General features: G+C 30.4%; 1 protein-coding gene across 3 annotated transcripts in view; it reads right to left on the bottom strand.

The window, feature by feature from the left end:
• LOC100163762 (bestrophin-4) overlaps positions 1-21,137 on the bottom strand; it is a 60,092-nt gene that overhangs the window by 2,165 nt on the left and 36,790 nt on the right. For all 3 annotated transcript variants that reach the window (XM_008183447.3, XM_001944666.5, XM_003243571.4), the window contains 3 exons: positions 17,659-17,907; positions 11,346-11,643; positions 7,622-7,788 (listed from right to left, as the gene is read on the bottom strand). In XM_008183447.3, coding sequence (XP_008181669.2) covers positions 7,622-7,788; positions 11,346-11,643; positions 17,659-17,907 — 714 coding nt within the window. The remainder of the gene's footprint in view (positions 1-7,621; positions 7,789-11,345; positions 11,644-17,658; positions 17,908-21,137) is intronic.

Raw genomic sequence — 21,137 nt, 5'->3', positions numbered from 1 at the left:
CAAATTTGTTATTTAATTATTAATAATAATTACCCTGAGCTAACTAATAATATTATTACGTATATTATTTTTTTAATTTATACTGTTACCTAAAAATTATGGTTTAACTAGTCAAAGTTAATATTTGATTGTTTAGATTGTTAAAAAAAACCTTTTCGTCTAAAAGTATGAAAAAAAATCTCGGCAACTTAAAAGTCAACATCTATATTACTATATTGATATATTATAATGTTTAAAATTTTAAAAGTTCGAAAAAGTTTGTAAATTCAATAATAGTTTGAATAAGATTCAAGTTCCGGTTGTTCAAACAATTCAAGAAAATAATGAAGTTCGAGTTCGTGAAAATTGAAGTTCCGCCCATCCCTAATCTTGATATTGATTTTTATTGTTGCGTCGTACATATTATTTAAAAATAAGTCAAAAGTTCGTTAGCTTTTTTATCATTATTATCATTATAAGTACCTATAACGTGATAATAATACTATCGTAATAATAGTGTACAATTAGTGTACTACAATAATATTTTTAAGATAGTAGGTATTCGAGTTGAGTTCAAACTTCAAAACGTTCACCAGCATTTTTGTTCTCAAATTGTTGACTTGAAATATTAATCGTAACGACTGGTTTTTGTTAAGAGCGACTTTCGTTACGACTTGCTTTACATTAAAAGCACCAACGTTTCATAAAATAATTTAAAGCATCAACTTACTAATATTTTATATTTTTATTTAAATTTGAAATGCATTCATAATAATTACTGCGCGACTGCGTGAGTAATGAGAGTTTATAGCGATGGCAAATTTTATATTAGGGAGGACTATATCCCTAGCTCACCAGTCACCTCCGATGAGCAAACAATATTAATAATATGAGCGTTTAAAAATAAATTGTTAAACTTCACATATATAACTCGCAATTAAAATGTCAATAAAGGTGTATGAGATATTGAGGTGCCCTATATAACTTACTAAGTTTGATGATAGGTAGATCTAATTCACTCTAATATTAAAGCTATAACAGCACGAGATTGGTTTTGAACGCCATTTGCTCTAAAGAGAATGCAAACTGCAGTGCACTGACATAGTCCTCCTAAATATAATAAAATAAACTCGCTCCTACATAACTACAAAAACTACTTATATATAGACAAAGAAAAAATCACACGAATAGTAGTAGTTGAATACCTATGATTTTCAAAGATATACATTTTGAGAAATACGTTTAGACTCGTTGGATAGGTATTTTCTATCCATTTGGCAAATAGATTTTTGGTTTTTAATTTGGGTTATTCGCATTGCGACTACGGTATTACGATCAGTACTACAAATCCACAATGACTTTCTCGAATGAGATATGTACCCACAACCTACCTATAACCGAATAATAAATGTTAAAACATTGTGATTTGGTATTGAAATGAAAACTTAAATAATGGTCACTATATACCTAATAATGTCTATGTACAAAATATAAAGTCATAAAATTTGTTCTTAAAAAAAACGAAAAGACGAATTATATATATGTGGTTGGAGCAAAAACGAAATTTTATGCGGTTCGGACGAAAGCGCGTGTTGGGCGAAACCGGACCCGACCACACTATACATGATTTCGTGTTTCTATTATCAAGCAAACCGTGATTAATTAAATTATTTACGATCGTATCGAAGAATAATTTAAAAAGTGTCAGATTAGTTCCGTGACAAACGCGGGGTAACATAAATTTAAAAAAAAATGCAAACGAACCGCGATTAAAGCGTTTACAATGTTTACATATACGTATAAGAAATATAAAAACGAAATAATAAAGTAAACGTATAATATGCTTAGATCACATACTATAGATGGAACCGTATTAAATCAATACAAAAAATTGTTGCCTATATCAGCAACGAGTCACCGAATTAGGTGTTCGATATGCGCATGAGCGACGCGACTTCTCGCATATTTATCCACAGATAGTTTGTTATCAATCACCATAATATTATGTTTTGAGTACAATATTATATTCAGAAAAATAGTATATTACCTACTACAATAATATAATAATTACTATAATAATATAATAATTACTATAATAATATAATAAACCACGAATAAGATTTAGAATAATTCTGTGATAGTAACCTATTGAAAATTATGCGAGTTGCATCGCGCATGCGCAAATCGATCACCTAATTCGGATATTTGGTGCAAATATCGGCCACAAAATAATACGCTGTGCACATCCATAGTAATATAGTGTATGATCAAAGATAATATGTTGTCGACAGCTATATCATGTTAATGATATGATAAAAAAAATCAAAGAGAACGAGTTATTTTTTGGCATTGATCCTGAACGTGAAGTGTGAACGAATTATGTTTTTTCTGACATAGGTCACTGCTGCATAATATGCGGATATGATAACTGCAAGTAAGGCAGCGATCTCCCGCATCGATCAGGTTTTTCCAACTGCTAAGCTACTCACATATTCTAATATTCTAATTATACGATTTATTTTAGAAGAAAGTTCATACGGGAGTGTTGATGTTTGCTCTCCCCCCCCCCCCCCCCTATACATGGGGAATTTTTCTATTTGATATTTTTTTGAAACCGTTTTGATGATTTTGGAAAATTATTACTGTACAAATAATACATGGTTTTTAGTTTGGGTACCTACTACCTACCCATATACTCGAAACGATATAGAATTATTAACATTTTTGTTTCCTATTTTCTAAATGGCTGATGGGTATTAGAGGTACCTACCAAATATATACTATGCATAAATTAGTAGGTACGTAAATATTTTAAAAGTCGAGATTTAGAATTGCTATTGAACTTTTTTCATTTTTCAAAATAATCATTTTTTTATTTGACATAATATATTGTACATAAGCCGTTCACATACGTTAGGACAAGTCGACAACCATCATATTTTACTTGCTGGTAAGAACCTCTACCTAGTACCTACCCACATCATTTTAAGGTTATCGTGTTCACCCAATATAATGTAGCAAGCTGCAGAAAACCCGAAACACGACTTTTGACTATAATATAATATTAAATTGTATTTGAATACGGCGGCGGTGGGGGAATTTAAAAAGCTAACGAATCACGCGAAAATTTACTGATTAAAATCGGTGGAGGTGTACCTCTATAATATGAAATGATGATATATTGTGTTTAGTGAATTCGTTTGAAATAATATATAATATGACTTTGGCACGCCGTGCCTGTGACTGCAACTGCGTGCAAAATTGCAAACATACTGCAAATTCGGTCTCGGATTCGACGCGACGGTTTCACACGATATTACCAGTCACCAGGTTTAAATAGATAGAGGTACTTATCATGATCACTTACCATATTTTATGAACCTTATATTACTACGTATATAAGGTGAACAAATCAGTGACTGAAAATGTATATAGGTCTAACATAATTATTATTATGTAGGTAGATATTTTAAAACTTAAATGTAAGGGATTATATTTATTCTATATAGCTCAACGATAAAATATTTACGTTTTATGTAGGTACGTCTTAAAGCGTTTGTAGGAAATGTTAGGGTGGAGGGACATTATAGTGTTCAGACAGCAGACTCACCCCAAATCGTTTAATAGCGTCATTATATTATACAGTAGGTATATACAAATAATAAAAGACGTTTGGAGAGTGGATATTGAGAAAGATATTGTATATGGAGGGAGTGAGCAAGAATAACAGAGTGTGAAAAGAGGGTGGGAGGGTCGAACATTTTTGAAATATTTTAAATGGAATGTGGAATGTGGACGTCACCTGGGGGGTCATGAAGATGTAGTTTTTATTATTTTATTACTATACTTTTATCGAAACCAAGAATGCTGGAAATATTTTGTGTAATATTTTAATACGAATTAGACATTGAGCCTAAACGACAGTACGACATTATTGAATCAGGTAAATTTCGAGTTTCTCAATACAGTTTTATCGAGTGTTGTAAAAATTGCTTAAAATCTCACTAGGCACGACGCATGTTTTTTAAATAGCCGGTATTGAAAAGAAGCCGTTGAGTATATATGAACCAATTGGCAATCGACAAATATTCGATAAATATTGAAATAAAATTAACTTAATAGTATTAATAATTTTCAATCATATACTATAATATAGTGGCGATAATAGTGGCCATATTATGGCGATAATATTATATACTGACACATATTATTATAAACAATTTATTATATAACATACGTAACTTGTTAGTACAGTTGTATGTATAAATACTGAAAATTCATAAACACTTTAATTCAAAATACAGTTACATAATTCAAATTAAATCTGAAATATATTTTAAATATATTGTTTTTAAGTTATAACGATTTAAATAATACATACCTACTATGAAATATTAAGCGTTTGGATATGTTTAGTTAATAATTTGTAGAATTTAGTTAATTTATTATTGGTTTTATAATAATTTCCAGAAATTTATTTAAAAAACCTTCAATATTTTAGTTAACCAGGTCATTTAAATAAAGTTACATCAAACTAGTGGGCAGAAGAAATTGCCAGATATAATGTTTAATAAAAATGAGTAGGAATGATTAGCAAGCAATTACTGAAGTATAATATGACGTAGTTCATCGTAATTTCCACGTAACTACATAATTCGAGTACCTAACAGGTTTCTAAAATGTTCAAAATAACCTTTTTAACAGTATTACCGATTACTTTATTCAGTATATCGTATATGATAATTATAGTTTTAGCATAAGATTTAAGCTAGATCAGAGGTTTTCAAACTTTTTCCTCTCACGGCTCCTTTGCGTGTTCACAATATTTTTATAGGTCTCAATTTATTATGAAAAAATTGAAACAATACGGATATAGTATTATATGTAGCCAATATGGGTGATAATAACAGTGACTTTAGTAGGTACTTACTAGAAATAAAATTTCAAATAGTCGGGTAATGTGTTTCCTTAATGTTTCCATAATCGCTGTAATGATTATAAATAATATTTATATTAATTATACTTGACCTACATTAATTCGGTTTCCAGTGCTTTGACGCGACTCCCTTGGACAACTCTCGCGACGCCCCTGGGAGCCGCGACGCACAGTTTGAAAACCTCTTATGCCTGAGCTAGATGATTAAAAACATTTTTAACACTTAAAATCAAAGTGTACAAAACAACACATCAAACCGTGAGCTTACAAAAAGAGTTTTAAATAGACCCTATTTTAAAATTCTTGAGATTTTGTGTACTACTCAAGGAGCGTCTTGTGGAAATGCAAATTTCTGTTTTTCAAATGAGTACCTCTTTTTAATAAATAACTGTAACTAGAGCTTAAATGTTAACCATTTTTATTTTTTATGTAAACGAAACACCATGCTGATTAGAACATTACAATAAATAGTGATATGCTAATGTGCGATGATTCATTACACTACTAAGAAACACCCGCCCTAGTGGCCCACCAGAATCAGTGCATTTATTGTGTCGTAAAAATTATTCAAATATTATTCAATTATTCTTTGAATAATTTATTCGTACGACTTAATTATAATATTCTAATTTGATACATGCAATACCCGAGAAAAAACACACTTTACGAACATTGCCAAGTCTTGTCTTATAATATATATATATATATATATAAATGTTATTTATGAATTCCAAAATCAAAATAAACAAGCAATAATAATATTGTATTAACTATTACTTTTGACTAATTAAGTGAAATACGTTCAGATTATACTGAATCTGCGGGAAACACAACGAAACACCTCTTATAAAATATTATAATATAAAATACATATTATACAATACAAAGTAGTTTCATGAAATAACTACCTACTATTGATTTAATTTCTCAGATATCGATTAAACATGCATAATATACAGAACAGACAACGACGTCTCAACTCTCAGGATGTATAATAATATTATATAGGCCAAAAAATATAGAGAAATAATAGCGTTTTATCGGATGGACACATTGGGGGAATAAAAGATAGGTAGGTAGGTATATTATATTTGTCTAGGTGACCTTCACATCTAAATAGGTATTTAATTTTCTTTTCGACATTTTGCAATTTTTTTTATTGCTCAGATTTAAATAATTGCGTATTGAATGATTGATAAAACTTTTAGTATTACATACTTAATTATATCTTTAACAATTTAACATAATAATAGTTATATTATGCTGTTGTCTGTTGGTATGATTAACTAGTAAAGTTATTTTCCATGATTACAGCGTATTAATAAATCGCGCTTCTCTTAAATGAATAAATATATATTTTTAAAACAATTTTAAATACCTACTTTAAAAATTTGGACATGATCAAAAAATTTTCAAGGTCTAGCGATTCAACCTGATTTCTATAATTTCAATACAACGTCTGCTACTCATTAACGGTACCCATAATAAATCAAAACATTTTTACACACTAAAAAAAGAATTTTCCACACAATAAGATGGCTTAAAACGCATCTGAGGTCTTAATAAAATACTCGTTTATATGAATTTGTTCAAAATGACGATGGTTATAAGAATAGATATAACTTATTATAGTTATGCTGAAGAGAAGATATTTAAAATGCTGTTAAACTGCATGTTTCAAATTCCAAACAAGAATAAAATATCAAAACCACAGAACTAAGTATAATATATGACGCTATATATGTATTAGTGTGTTACTATAATAGTAGAAATTAGAAATTGACATTAGATTATGGCACTATTATTTCTGTATACTGTATACTACGAATTTAATAATACAAAGTGTACTGTGGCTGGTATTTAATTTACTATTTTATAAAAATACTATTTACTATTTAAGAACAGTGTTGTAATTTGTATATAATCTTGTATACCTATTGCCTTAATTTATGGTCTGTCGATGAACAGAGAAGTCACGTTATTCATGTCAAAAAAATAAAAATATTTTGTCAAAAAATATGTTTACTGTACATTATTATATGTTACAGATATTCTAATAAGTACAAACGATTTACAATATTTAAAAAAAAAAATTAAAAAATTAAAAAATTAAAAAAATTAAAAAATGAAGATTCATTTGTTTCTAGTATCTTAACGCATAACAAATAAAAAGATTCAAGATATACCAAAGAAACAAGTATCTAAATTAATTTATTATTAAATGACGAAAGATACAAAGTATGCACCTATCTAAGTTTCAGACACTTCCCAGTGCTCCCGCCTACAGCCTACCAGTCACCAGAAAGCAGAATCAATAGCCAGGAGACAACCAAAAAGTATAGTGTACCATATTATTACCATAGATACAAATGATGCATTCCTATAACAGTTATTAATTATTAGACACTATTATTGCATTGGGCTAATTTTAAAATTAGATATGTATTTGAGTATTTCAGACTTCAAAACTAGTTTTACAGAATTGTTTTAAAGCATGTACAAATATAGACATATTTTTAAATATTAGACTTATATATTATACGACCGCATTTTTATCGGATTTACTCACGAGTATACTAATATAATATGTAAGCTAATGACCTTAGCAGTCGAAAACTTAAATCCTAATAAAAAAAAGTAATAATTTTTTCAACCAGTTAAACTTATATATCTCATAAAAACCTATATTATATAATAATATCATACCTGTACGACTGCGGGCAAATCTGACGTATACGTTCCCGGAGGAATAGAACCGTTGATGGACATATTCTGTTTGTTGTCCTTATCGACGACACCATCCTTTTGCACATCTGGCGTTGGAATTCTAGGCCTTCCTCGGGCATTCATTTGTCCATTAATCTTGTTCGAACCTAAAAGTAAAACGCAAGATATTTATTGTCCTTATGATAACGTGTATACTGTACAGTATAGGTAGGTAGGTACCTACTTATATTATGTATACATACGACTAACTGATTTAAAATGTGGAACGGCAGACACATAACGGGAATGGCAGCGGTGTTATAACCACTGCGATTCCTAAGAGTCCTTCGCGCATAGCTGGTAATCAAAATATCCTTATTGCATTCAATTTTTTTTATATTTATATTACAATAAATAAGTGCTTCACGTCAAACTATCATTTACATACATATCAAATACAATATGATTACGAAATCGGTAATACGAAATCGTCGTGAGTACCTTATACTTATAGAAGATAACGCGAAATAGAATCTTTATTAAAAATTATAAACTCCATGTACATTATAGACTTTAAATCGTACGAAAATATTTTTAGCTATGTTAAATAGACCAAGTGCTGATCAAAAAGTATATATGTGTTTTGTCTTGTTCGTCTACGTGTGAAATTGAGATAAATATATATAATTTGATGTTCTATAAAAGGTTGACTTCTATGGAAAAAAATTGTATAAAAATTATAAGTAAAACACGAACAATTTTCATTTGCCGGTTTTTCTTATGTGATATAATATCAATGATAAGTATAAGTATTAAGTGTAAAACTAATTTGAACACTTTTAATACTATTTAATTATAAAATATTCGGAATATTTTAAAATGGACATTATTTAATATTGTATTCAATCAAATCACTACAAACGTGACTGACTTGTCATAAACGAGACTATAATGTACGAACTTGATGGATTATAATATTGTAAAATTGAAAGTTGGACGGCAATGTTGCATTGTTGCATGGACATGCAAATATGGAGTGAGACTATACAAACTATAATAGTTGACAATCAAACCCTGCATAAATGAATTTCTTATGACATAATTTGTACCTATTTAATACTGATCATATATATATTTATATAGGTACTGAATACACTATGTTTTATAAGTAAATACAATTTAATCTAGTTGAATTGATAATTTTGATGTATTTCAATAATTATTATAATAACATGGACATTTATTTTTTATATATTTTAATAGATAATAACAACATTTAAGTACACGGCAATATGTGTAAAAATAATTAAATATCATTTTTTTAGTTTTAAAGAGTTTGATTTTATGTATTTTATGTAATAATAATAATTAAAAAAATTGTTTATTAATATAATAATATTATTATAATTGTATACAAAACTTGGTGTGTCAATCCATTATACCCTAGACACGTGACGTCTGAACACTTGTAACTTTCAAGCTTTTATACGTTATAAAGTACTAGGTACCAAACGTCAAAAAGTGCAGCACTATATTATAAGACACGCCTGCAAAAAGGACAGCTCTACATTTCGTAATTAACTATTATAGTATTATACCAAATTGATTTTGTTGGTCTCTCTAGTATCTACTCGAATATATTCGCATGCCTGAGTTAATGTATTGTACATCGTTCAAAATAATTGCAGTTTTGATTATATTGTCGTAAATTTGACTTTGCGCAGAATTAAATAGGAAACTATAGTAATTATACACGTCACGCAAAATGTGAATACGATATCGATAGTACGTTACTCCGAATGATATTTGCACATAGCCCTATGAGCCGAAAAAATTGTTAATAATATTAATTCTGTTTGAATGGAGAAAAAATCGGTACTCTGAGGCGTTGAGCCATTATAAAACGAATCAAATTCACCAAGACTTGTAAGTTGCAGGAATCCGATGACTTTATCGATTGAACGCCGAAGATGAATAATATAAAGGTTATCGCCTATCAGTTATAATATCCGCACATATTTACCATCCTATACAAGCTATCAACCAGAATTTAAACTTGATCATTATAATATAATATTTATCAACATATTATATAATAATAAATCGTTCGCGTAAAAAACACTGAAATGCATCTGACTTGAAATTCGTAACAAAATATTAACATAAAAATGTAATTAATATAAAATATTGATTGAAAAAAATATAACATTTTAAGTTTTAAGTTTATATACGCGTGGTTTGAAACTATATTACTTATATTAGATTAGATACATTTCCTGCAATACCTGTAACTATGTCGGTTATCAGTTTATACCTATGTCCTATATATGTAAAATGGATATTCGTAAAAAAATATTGTTTGTTCAACGAAAACAAAAACCATTATATTATATACCTGTATAATATAATTACGAACATGTGTGTAAAAACTGATTTTTTTTATTATAATATCCTACTCGAATCACTTGGGCAAAGAATATATTATTTGATTATTCGCCAAATAAATATCAGGCTAAAAAGTTGAAAAAAAAAAGTTGTTAAATGTATAGTTTCATTAAGTTTTAATAAATCACGTCGATTAATATATTATAATATACAGGTAGGTATATAGGTGAGTGGGTTGCAAATAGAAACCAAAGTAAACGTATATAAAGTGGAATTACCGATCGGTGGATTTGGATTCATATTTAAATTTTTGAAAAATTCCTGTTCTGCAGTTTACGTGCCCAATAATATAATATATATTATTATACGCCTATACACATATGACGTAGGTACCTATATAATATAGTAATAAAAATAATGGACTACACGATATTAGTATATTCGCGTGTGGTGCAAAAAAAAGTGAAAACCTGTAGCTCTACAGATTTATTGTAGGTACCTCCTAAGCGATTACGACAATGATTCCGCGTAATTTTTGTTCGGAAACTCGCGGTAACATATCAAGATTTGGCGATTGGTAAACACGACAAGAAAGTTTTTATACCTTGGTAGCCATAATACTTCCATATGCGCGAACGATGATATGGTTTCCTTGGCTAATGAGACACGATGATGACGCACTCGGGTAATAACTATCGATTTAAATCTTAAAAACCGTACGCGTTTTGTCGATTTCTGTTCAATAAAAACAAATACAAGCAAACGAGTTATTAACGCGACGACCTTCAGAACGAATAATGACGTTTAAAAAAGCCCGTGAAATATCAAATATCTAATCAGCGTTTTTCCGATTTTTTACGTTGACGTCGTATAGGTACTATATAGATACATTATAATAATACGTATTACACATAACTGTATTATAGAGGTACCTAAATATAATAGCACGTTAATCGAATGATCAACGCGTGGTTAAATAAACACAGTCATAATATATAAGGTAAAAAAAAAATGAATTTTAATTCAACAACCGATTACACTCGTCTTATGAACTTGTAAACATCTAGGTATATGTAACTGTTTTTTTTCCAAAGTTATTATAGTTTAGAGTTCCTATTTTCTCGGTTAATGTGTCTATACCTACTGCATGTACTATATACACACAACTGCGATCAAAATGAATAGATATAGGTATAAAATTAATTTCCAAATCTAATGTTTTTCAGCTATAGATTATATTGAGATTCATTTTAGCGATTAAAAATTAATTGTGTTCATTGGGGTTAATCTGTTGAAAAAATGTATTTTTTAATGTTCAAGCAACCTGCAGCATAAATACCTTGGGTACTGCCCCGTCGACTTTTCATAGACTTCCTACCCCACAGTCGGTCGTATAGCGTTATCTTTTGCAAATGTGGTGTACTCCCGTTAATGCCGTTGATGTGGCCGTGACCATTAATACCCGCAGACACGGGTAACCCATTTTCCGGGCTCGAGTACACCGAATTGTGCCTGGTTCGATTGAACAGACCGCCAGACGAATAAGTGGTCGACGACGATCTAATCGATCCCACCCGATGTATTTGCCTCTGGAACCAATTTTTGCGGCGTTCGGCCATTGGCGTGTCAACGCTTTCCTGTAAAAATAAAAAAGCACTTGTGTAAATTAATATTTAGAAATTATACGTGCCTAATCACAAAATAAAAAACCACTTTTATGTATTAGAGCAGCAAAAATATCATCTATAGTAGACAGGTAGGTTTACATTGAAGTTGAAAAATTTTTGTTTTAAAACGATTGACGGCCGACGTAGGTACCTATATATTGTATACCTACCTAAATAAATACCGTGCTGCCAAATAATTTGATTTTAAATCAGAAAGCAAATTATTTAATGTTGTATCTATTGTTGACAAAAATAAAGCGGTTCGTCGTTTTTCTATTATGATAGATATTGTGTGTAGGTATCGTATTTTTTACGAACAATTCTATTCCTGCAGCTGCAGCCACCGTGTAGTAGAGATCTGAGAGCCCCACACACGTCAAGTGGCACCAAAGTAAAAAACTAGTCATATTGCAAATATAATATAGTATATAAGTAAAATTCACACACAAATACACAATGTGTATCACACTGATATTTACAGCGAAAATGAGTAAATGACTAACATTTAACAATCATCGGAGGTATTTCACCGGGGTCGATTCTTTTGTCACAGCTTTTGTGACAACTCATCTTGCCCTAATCCTATAATCCTAACCCAGGAGCAGAGTGGGAACAAAATTCAGGCCGGGAGATTGAAATTTACCCAGGCCACCCACCATTTATCAATTAAATCTCCAAAAAAATGTTTAGGTCCCCTAACCTAACCTCCAGATAATCTAGCTGTGAAAAAGTGGTTTGCTCTTACAGTCTTACGTCTTGTTTAGGTCAGTTTGTTGAGGAATATAGAGTGTTCTGTGACAAAATAATCACCCTATATACTGGCCCTACCTAAGTGTACTACTGTGTTGTAGGACACCGGGCTGGCTCAATATATGCGGCCACCTAGACCAGGGACCACTAAACATAATTTGGCGATATTATTATACATTTTTTAAATACCTAACAGTTATAAACCATGACTATTTAGCCAATATAGGGATGAGTGTATTACTTATCTAGTGAGTTCATGATCGAACCATACAGTTTATAATATGTATAGCACTCAGCAAGTTATATGCAGTGTTATAAATTAATCAAGTATATACATCCAACATCCATGTTTTAATATGAATCCTTCATAAATTATAATACTTAAGGGTGTCGGTGCCGGTGCGTTTTTTGGTACAAAAACATATCTTACAGGAAAAAATCTCACGACCTGTAGAATTGTCGGATTTCGTTAATTTTTTTTTTTATCTTAAAGTAGAGAACATTTCGTAGGTAGGATCAAAGCTATATTGCTATTTTGAAAACTATAATTATAGAAACTGTAATATGCATTTGAAAAATGCATAATATTTGTCCTTTTTCAAACGTATTTTTCTAATACTATTCAAAGTAAAATAAAAAATCGAGCTTTGACCTGATCTGACCTGTAAAAACTTCTCATCTTTCAGATAAAAAAAAATTAACGAAATTCAATAATTCTACAGGGAGTGAGAGTTTTTCCCGTGAAGTCATTTTTGTTGATATGATACGTCAATACCCCCGTCTAAATAAGTATCGAGCTATGTAGATTAGTATAAAAGTATTATAATTAAGGCAATAACTAAAATATAAAACATAATATTCAAATAGCATAGAATTTCGAAAATTGGAAATACTGGCACCGACACCCTTAATAGTAATGTGATAAAATGGTCGTTAATCGCAGATGAGTGGAAAGATTTTTTCAATGAAAATTATACAAAAATATTTGTCTCCGTTTAAGTAAAATAAAATATGGCAATATTACACTAGGTTAGGTTAGGTTAGGTGTACGTCATTTTATATTCGTATGAATAGTGAATATTTTGCTGGCGTTCCTATATTATAGTATGAATTGTAACAATGAATAATCAACAAAACATTTGACTACCTATCTACTTAAAACGGTTTCCTCAATAGTTGGGTATAGTATATAATATTATATACTACCAAACTATATTATATAGGTACTTACTCTAAACAAAATTACTATTTTTTCTGCTAAAAGTATTAACTGTACTGAGTACTTAATGATCAATAACTATTAACTATACTATACTATTTCCTATAGGTACTATAGTACAGGATGTTATAATACATTTAGAGATTATTTTAATATACGAGTACAAAATAACAACATAACTATACTCACGTAAAAAAATACATAAATCAAGATACCCATGTGAGTGTCTACCTATATAATAACAATAGTTCTCATTTTTCACAGTTTTTGGTGGTGCTAGGAACATTCCTTCCCATGATCATTCCCGGGAATTTACAAGATTGTCAACCCCACGGCTGAAGTTTACAATTTGTATATTTAAATATATTAGTAATTATTACTAATATAAGTATATTATGTATACTATAATATTACAAGTTATAACAATTTTTAATTATTAATTTATTATAAAAAAATTAATTGTTAATATACATTTTTTTCGTAAATAGATACCTATAGTATCATTTTTTTTATTTTCCACCGATTTAAATCAAAAACTGAAATGTCGGGTATAAAAATATGATGGTTTGGTTCGCTGTTATAATCGCGATAATGAATATTGTATATTCCCACAAGAGTATACAAAACGCACGGCGTACGTATATTATTATGTTAGATACACTACCAAGTACCAGAAAAAGATGGTAGGAAGGTATTCGAAGAAAAAAAACTGTGTGTGTCGGTACGCACACCAGAAGTGAATACGGCCTACGGGAATGGTAGTGGTGTAAATGGAAGTTGAACGATAAAATACAAACTTAACATAATATCTTCTTTATTGTACATTTGTACGTATATATAAAACTCGTGTCACGGTGATTGATCACACTAATCTCCGAAACAACTTGAACAATTTTAATGAAATTTTGTAAATGTCTCTTTGTTGGTCCGACTTGAGAGATAGCATAGTTGTTATCTCGATAAGTGGCCCTTAATTTTTTAATTGCAAATTTAAGAAAGGATTTCGAGATTTACGAAAGAAGTTTTTGTACAGTGAAACATCTAAATACCGGACAATCTTGGTTACTGAAATTTGGCCGTTAGGGAAGGTTTCATTGTATGTATGAATCAATGAATATATGATACCTAATACTTACCTACAACCTACTTTATATGTTACGTGGCTATCGGTGCCACAGCTGCAGAGTCTCCTTCTATCTACCAATATACTAAAGGTATCTTCAATAATTGTAATGGTTTTGTAAATATATAAAATCGTATAATATACAACATGTAACGTACGATGAATGACGATAATAGTATATTTTTTTATTGTATAGTATAATTCAAATGAATTGTTTTCCATTAGAAATTAATCGCGTTAGATATTATATTATATGAGATAAGCGTCTCAAACTATCGCAACATTATAATAATAATATATATTGTAATATGTCATACACTCGATGATAACATTCATATAAACATTTTTAAAACATAAACGAAAGTTTATATACACATATAACATACATATATAGACGAACTCATGTTCTGCTTTCTCAAAAGCCACCCATGTATTTTATATCTGAGTACGCATGTTGCATGTACACATTGTACACAAATTATTTTAATTATAACTATAGGTTATTATACTACCTATTTCATTAGAGGAGTAGATGATTTTAAAACGATTTGACTGCGATTACGAGTACGCAATAGGCGCAATTATAATTAGAAAACGCTTCGATTTGTGAATTCAACTCGCATCGACTTTAAAACAATAATAAAAAAAAAACAAGAAAAAGTGTCGTGTTCGCTGTATTTAATGTTAATAATGTAATCGACTAAAAACTATTAATTTGTATCTTCGACATAATATTTTAAGTTTGAAGATATATAAATGGTATACCGATAGCATAAAGAATAAATATTTGGATTTTCGATAGTGTCCTACGAATTTTTAAATTATTGGAGACGTGGTCGGCGAGTTAGAGCTAGGGTCCAGTAGTTCCCAACCGGAGGGGGGATTTAAATACTGTACAGTGGGAATATATAGTGATGATGAATTAATAACGACAATTTTGTGAATAAAATTGAAATCAATAAATTAATTTTACTTATAATATTTTATTATTGTTTATATTATTTAATAGTATATAAATATTTATAAAATTGTAGGTATTTAAAAAAAAAAGGTCGTTTAAACTCTAATTAAAGGGGGGTTGTAAGATTTTTGAATACTTACAATGGGGGCGTAGAATAAAAAGGTTAGGAACCACTGAGCTAGACGGTAATATAAAGGGTACCTTACCTATATTATATACGAGTACCTATACATACAGCAAACACAAATAATAATAATAATCGGACCGACCTAGTCGAGCGCAGTGCTGCAATGCTGCAATAATACGTAGGTACCTATTATTATTGTTATTATTATAACTACTATACTTAGTGCGTACGTATGGACTAATATTATACTACCGCCACCTGTGGCCTGCAGTGCGCATGGGACTCCGCGATATGCATTCCTACACGACTACTTGACCTTCGATCGAATATAAGTACGTACACATGTTGCCTAGTACCTTCATAACATTATGTGTACGAAAAAAAATATCATAACCAAAACATAAACACGGAGGACACAATAAATTATAATTTATAATATAGGTAGTATAGGTATCTATACTTACTACCCGTCCGGGTTCATTAATCTCAATATGGTGAGCCCACGGAGCGGTCGACTTACCCAGCTAGAGTGAGGGACGTACGTAGAATATTACCCGCGCAGGGACTGTTATTATTCGAAATAGCCGGTTTGAAAATATCTTTTAGTTTTTTCAAAAACAAATGTAGGCAGTAAACAGTGGCTATCCCTCTCACAAAATAAATTGAGCACACGATTTACTGTTTTGGTTTACGCGATCCGCTTTGGTCTTTTGGAGGGTTCGAACTATATTGTAGTTATTATTATTTGCAATTCAGTGCTGTAAAGAATTTTTTGAAAATATATTTATAATACTAAAAGTATTTGAAATACTTGTCGAATGTCTGACGAGTCAGTCTCCGTATTACAGAACCAATAGGTAACCCATTAATCGATGCAAGAATAGTAATAGAGTATCTTCTATGTATGAATTAACGCAGCAAATTATTATTTCGATATAGTTACTCGAAGTTGTTTATATGTAGTCCTTTAACCCTTTATTATCATTTATCACATTGATCGATACTGAAATACGTTTATTCCCAATTATTCACATAAGATTATAGAATGGTACCCAATTGATCTCTGAAGAGTAAAGATCATTCAACACTTATAGTAAATCATAATTTGTTTTCTACTACACGTTTTTAGTAGGTACGTAGGTATATACGCGTATTATGGTGCATATTTTAATGTTATTTTTTTCTTTTCAAACATATTAAATATTACTTACCTATAGATATTTGATTAGTTGATAGTACCTACTTTAAATCTTGAATGTGGACCATAATATTATAAACGATTGAGATACAAGTCGATTAAAGAGCGCGCGTATTTCTGACATGTTTTCGATTATCGTGTGCTGTGTGTGCTCGAGTAGGAAGTTTTACTGTTACCTACGTTGAAATATAAAACTATCCGTTGTGCAGGAATGAGGAAGCGCCGCTATGCATCGTTTCGAATACTTTTGAAAAATAATAATGATTTTAACACGCGACGATTCGGTGTGGCACGTGATTCGTATATAGGTACAATTATAACCTATAACGCGGTTAATATCGAGACTCAAAAAATATATATATATCGGCTCATTGGTATACAAGAGGGGAAATCGATTAAGACTAATGGTGAGTGATTGGTTGTGTGGAGGGGGACAGGGGGTGAACCCTGATTATGATGTCTGCTATAATTGTCCAATGTTTATACAAACAACAATAAAAATAATAACAACGATAATTATTAAAATTAACAAAATATAAACAATAATATTATGTCGATTATTATTAAGTACCTATATACTATTATCATTATGATAAATTGTACTCACGTAGTCTGCGTACACGTCCTCGGGCACCGCGGTCTTCCTGTGCATGTGATGCATCGGTGCCATATTCGCATACAACGAATCCGACTCCTTGACCTTATAGCACTCGGCCGACCCCTTGGGCTCTTCGCGCCTGTAGTGTTCCGACGCCACTGTGTACGGCAAGTCTTTGGGCACCACCTCGTCCCAATACTGGTCTTTCAGCAGTTCCGGGTGCTCTTCGTGCATTTCGTCTACGATCATGTACGCCGCCTGTACACATAATAATAACATAATATATTATTATCATTGTACGATATGCGTATATTATTGTGCTGTCCAACCCCCGGGTCATTAATTTCAATAATCGTATTATAATATTTGGCACCCTGCTAAGTCGGACCACAATAATTGAGTCAAACAGTCCTTATATACTTACTATTGTTATAATAATACTATCGGACCGAACCTATTCCGGACCTGCAGCATAATAATATTTAGATAATAATATTAAGATGCATGAAAATAAAAGAAATACCAAAAATCGTAGGTCAATCCGAGGACTCTTCCAATACAAGGTGCATACACCGAATGCGGGGTGAACTAAATCTTACCTATGTTATTATATGTTATTGCCATTTATTAATATTATAGTACCTACCTATGTTTATTATTTTACCCTCGATCGACTCGATCATATTTTTATATTATTAGGAATATTTAAATAATGTATAATTACAATATCGAAAATTGTATGCTTAGTATATTATGTAAATAAGCAACAATCATATACATAGTAGTCTCGTATATTGACCACTGCAGCCGTTAGCAGGTTAGTCATTACCTATTTCATTACCTGTATCGTCGTTATTCATTATTATTATGAGTTATCTATTGCAATATTGTAGTTAAATAATATTGTATATACTGTACAAGCGGCAGTTCCGACTTAAACCCACGTACATTACACTTATCCATCGGACGATAAGACGTGTCGATAACGCGCGATACCGAATACGTCACATTTCTCGCGTAGGTATATACCGCGTACGAATATACCTACCACGTATATCGCGAATAATACACGTCTGTGGCTTAGTCGTACGTGCGATAACTACACATTATTAGTCATGTCGTACTATTGTTAAGCAGGTACTGCGCCGTATTATAATTATAATAATATGTATTATTATGTTTATCGCGTCGATAAAATAAACCATTGCAGCAGATAATATATACAGGTTGATACGCGCGGGTTTGATGCATAATGTAGCGTACCATTTTCACAGCTAATCCCTGCCGACATTTATTATTGGGAGAGAAAAACAATAATCATTTTAGGTGTTGGTTAAATATAGGTACCTATTAAAGAGGTTTTACTATTTTTCTTCGCAAAAGTAATTTTAAAGTTTTTTATTAGGTATATTTTATTTAAGATTTTGAGCGGAGCTAGGAATGTATATATTGGTATTAAAATTCAAGGTTTTTTTTTTTTAAAAACACTGTTTTTTATTGAAATTGGTTTTGATTTTTTTATTGTAATTATTCAGAAATTAATAATCACAGAGGCATTAGATTTTCACCAAATATTGAATATAGACAGTGAAACTTACATATTACGAAGGTTCAACGGGCAACAAAAGAAATTCATTTCAAGTTGTTTCGTTAAAATTCAATAATGTTAATCGTAGAGACTTGAAACTTTATGTAGGTAGGTAGGTATATTATTATTTTTTTGGTGTTGAGTTTTATGTTTTACACTATGATTTTGGCAATAATTATTATTTCAAACTACCAAGTTAAGAAAATACAAATAATATTATGACATAAATTATGCTTGGAAAATAATATGCTGATAAACCAGTCTCATTAGCTTAGGCCTTAGAATCTTTCTTTTTTTTATACTATGATTTTACACATTATCCATTACAATAACCTAGTTAAAGATGACGTTCACTCGAACTTTTAAATCTCGAACTCCTACCTAATATATACATTATACATATATTATAGCGTAGGTTATAAATGGTATAGCGAGTTTCCCGGTTTTTTTTTTAAATTTTATTCCAATTCTGAAACTATTCTTATACGTATGAAATACATTTTGCATAGCATATACAACCATATTTTCTATTACTTTAAATTGTTTTATACATATTAAATAATAATAACAAAGTTTTTAGTATTGGTTTTAGTTTTTATAGGTAGGGGCTGCAAGTAGACCCACAATTATAGTGGCCCATATTGTGCACACCCATCCTAGCTAAGTAACTAATATTTCCTAGATGTCTTGAAGTCTGTAGTTTATAAGTATAGTAAGTATGTAGTTAATAAAGTATTTATATATCATTAAATTTCACTGTTGTATCGAACTATTATAATTATTTGTACTAATATAAATTGTAAATTGGGCTTACGCCCGTATTGTATGCTAAATAAAAATATAAGTATATATTGTATATATGTATTTATAGTACAGTAAAACTGGCTTAAAAGCCATCACAACACTAAACTTATTTTTTTTAATTTTAATTTTATTGGTGTATTATTGTAGTTCAAATAATGAAAAAACTTTTTGGTAAAAAATAAAAATCCAAAGTTAAAAAAATGATTATTGAACGAGATTATGAGAGTTGATGAATAGCCACGTGACGTCATAAAGCTAACGAGTTAGCAGCTACCCATGTTTTGGGTATAAAAGTAATTTAATTTACACAATGATTTTAATAACTTACAATAGTATTAAATTTAATATATCTTGTTATGAAATATATAAATAAATAAATAATATTTAAAAAAAAAAATATATTGAAATCGTGACTCGCGTTGTATTGCAGTATAAACCAAATTTTATGAAATTTAGTATAATAGTTTTATCTACTATAAAAAAATCTAGAAAGTATATCAAAATTACAATCATACATAAAAAAAATGTTTAAATGTTATCTTTAACGATTGAAATCGTTGTGTTAATCTAGACACTTTTACGCGCAAGACATACGCGGCCGTTCCAACTTAGGCTCTATGACGTCACATGCATATTTTCAAACGCCTATATCTCATTGAATAATATTAGTGTCTAAGTGTGAGACCCACACTAAATTTGTTAGATGATAACATACTTTGAATCAAAGCAAACTTGTTTTTAGTGTTGTGATGTATTTTAAGACGTTCCCGCTTAAGACGCTTTCCCGCATAAGACGCAATTTTCGGCGGGGTTACTTTTCTAGTTAATGCCCTCATAAGACGCTCTTTTGAGCTGGTCTCTTGAAAATCATGTTGAGCAAGTTTTACAGTATTAAGTTTAGATTTGTAATAAGCGGAGTGAAGTGGAAGGAGCACTTCGTATCCAGCCAAGTTGTGTAAACAAACGTGAAATGAATATTACAATTACTCTGAAAACTTGTTGAAACTTTTAGGGCCCGTTTTACAATCTTAGTTTAAACCTCGGTTACGCTTGAACCACTGATTTAACCGGCCGAATTCGGTGGTTTAACCGGAGT

The sequence above is a fragment of the Acyrthosiphon pisum genome, chromosome A2 (genome assembly GCF_005508785.2).
Source record: "Acyrthosiphon pisum isolate AL4f chromosome A2, pea_aphid_22Mar2018_4r6ur, whole genome shotgun sequence".
NCBI lineage: Eukaryota > Metazoa > Arthropoda > Insecta > Hemiptera > Aphididae > Acyrthosiphon > Acyrthosiphon pisum.
Note: the sequence above shows the minus strand (reverse complement) of the source record. Positions and strands in the feature narration are given on the sequence as shown.